This window comes from Peromyscus eremicus, chromosome 15 (assembly GCF_949786415.1).
Source record: "Peromyscus eremicus chromosome 15, PerEre_H2_v1, whole genome shotgun sequence".
NCBI classification, from domain to species: Eukaryota; Metazoa; Chordata; class Mammalia; order Rodentia; family Cricetidae; genus Peromyscus; species Peromyscus eremicus.
In genome coordinates, this window is record NC_081431.1 from 15,475,878 (window position 1) to 15,477,334 (window position 1,457).

General features: G+C 45.4%; 1 protein-coding gene across 1 annotated transcript; it reads right to left on the minus strand.

The window, feature by feature from the left end:
• Window positions 1–291: 291 nt before the first annotated feature.
• On the minus strand, window positions 292–1,457 carry LOC131925113 (non-histone chromosomal protein HMG-17-like). Its single transcript, XM_059280378.1, has one exon. It carries the CDS (start codon window positions 1,370–1,372, stop codon window positions 1,100–1,102), a length of 273 nt encoding a protein of 90 aa, XP_059136361.1. The 5' UTR covers window positions 1,373–1,457; the 3' UTR covers window positions 292–1,099.

Below are 1,457 nucleotides of genomic sequence, written 5' to 3' on the forward strand. Positions count from 1 at the left end.
TCTTTGACTAGTCCCATGGCAGGATACTTTCCCGCTTGTCTTTTGAACTGACCCAGAGAAGCAGCACCCCATTTCCTTCCCTCGTTGCCATGGTTGTCAAGTCCAGCTCTGAGCCTCACAGACCTGCAGGAGTGGGAGATGGGGGCATGTAAGAGAGACTTCATTGAGGATTGTAAGCTGGCACCATCTGGGAGTGGGCAGGGCATTTCTGGATATATCCTTGTCCATGGCAGACAGGTGCTGTCTTTTTTTTTTTTTTTTTTTTTTTTTTTTTTTTTTTTTTTTCCAAGCCAAACTGTATCCAGCTTTATTAAAGATACTTTCCATAAACAATCATGGTTTTTCAGGCAGGACATGGGCAGACAGTCATTAACAGTATACAAGAACTTCCAAACTCCCTTCTTGTATAGACTACCAAAATCAGAAAGCCACTATAAAACCCAATGAGTCTTCATTCGATGCTTTGAAAAGGGGGAGAGCTTAGAGTGAGGGCTGACAGTTCACATTGAGGATGTTGTTTAACAACTTTTCACAAGCCGACCCTGACTTTCAGGAAACCAAACGAACACGGCAGAATTATCAATCTGAAGATCCACAATCTTTTATAAAAGGAACTGCTGCTCTTTTGAGGACACAATGATACAACTGCAAAGTCCAGATTGCCTGATAGACCGGCAAAACCAATTTTGGGGGTCAGGTTCCAAAAGGTCTCTGGTTTGAAGGGAGTTAAGTCTATGTTGATGGTACAGGGGAGGAGGACACAGAAATGAATTTAGAGTTTCCCACACAAGGTATTTTGTGCCATGGTGGCCCATATGTCAACACCAGGACGTCTCTCCTGAGAGCCAAGAGGAGTCTTTCAAAATTAGCAGGGAAAGATGTTTTCCAACATCAACCATCACCAATCCACCTTGGAGACATTTTGTTAGTGACACATGTTCCTTCCCCCCTCAAAACAATGAAGTGTTCTGTGTGCTAACAACATAGCTTAAAAAAAAAAAGTAAAACAAAATTCTGCATTTTTATAAAACTTGATAAAAAATAGTATTTCAAACTGTACAGTCACCAGAAGTACACAGTTATCAAAAATGCACACATTTCACTTGGCATCTCCAGCACCTTCAGCTTTTTGTGCCTGGTCTGTTTTGGCGTCTCCGTTTTCTGCAGGATTATTCGCATCCTTCCCGGCATCGGCCTTCCCCTTCTTCCCCTTGGGGACCTTCTCTCCCTTCTTTGCTGGGGCCTTTTTAGGCTTGGGCTCTGGCTTTGGAGGAGCAGGTTTAGCAGACAACCTTGCAGATCTTCTCTGTGGCTCGTCCTTCACCATGGCTTTATCTCCTTTAGTATCCCCTTCAGCCTTTCTTTTGGGCATGGCGGCGGCGGGGGACGTCGGCGCTGGACGCGGGGATGCAGCGGTGCGCGGGTTTGGTCCGTCCGGGGGTCGTTCTCGCTGCTTC

Excerpts from the sequence above, each read along its gene's own strand:
- LOC131925113 (XM_059280378.1), bottom strand. The coding sequence starts at position 1,372 with ATGCCCAAAAGAAAGGCTGAAGGGGATACTAAAGGAGATAAAGCCATG.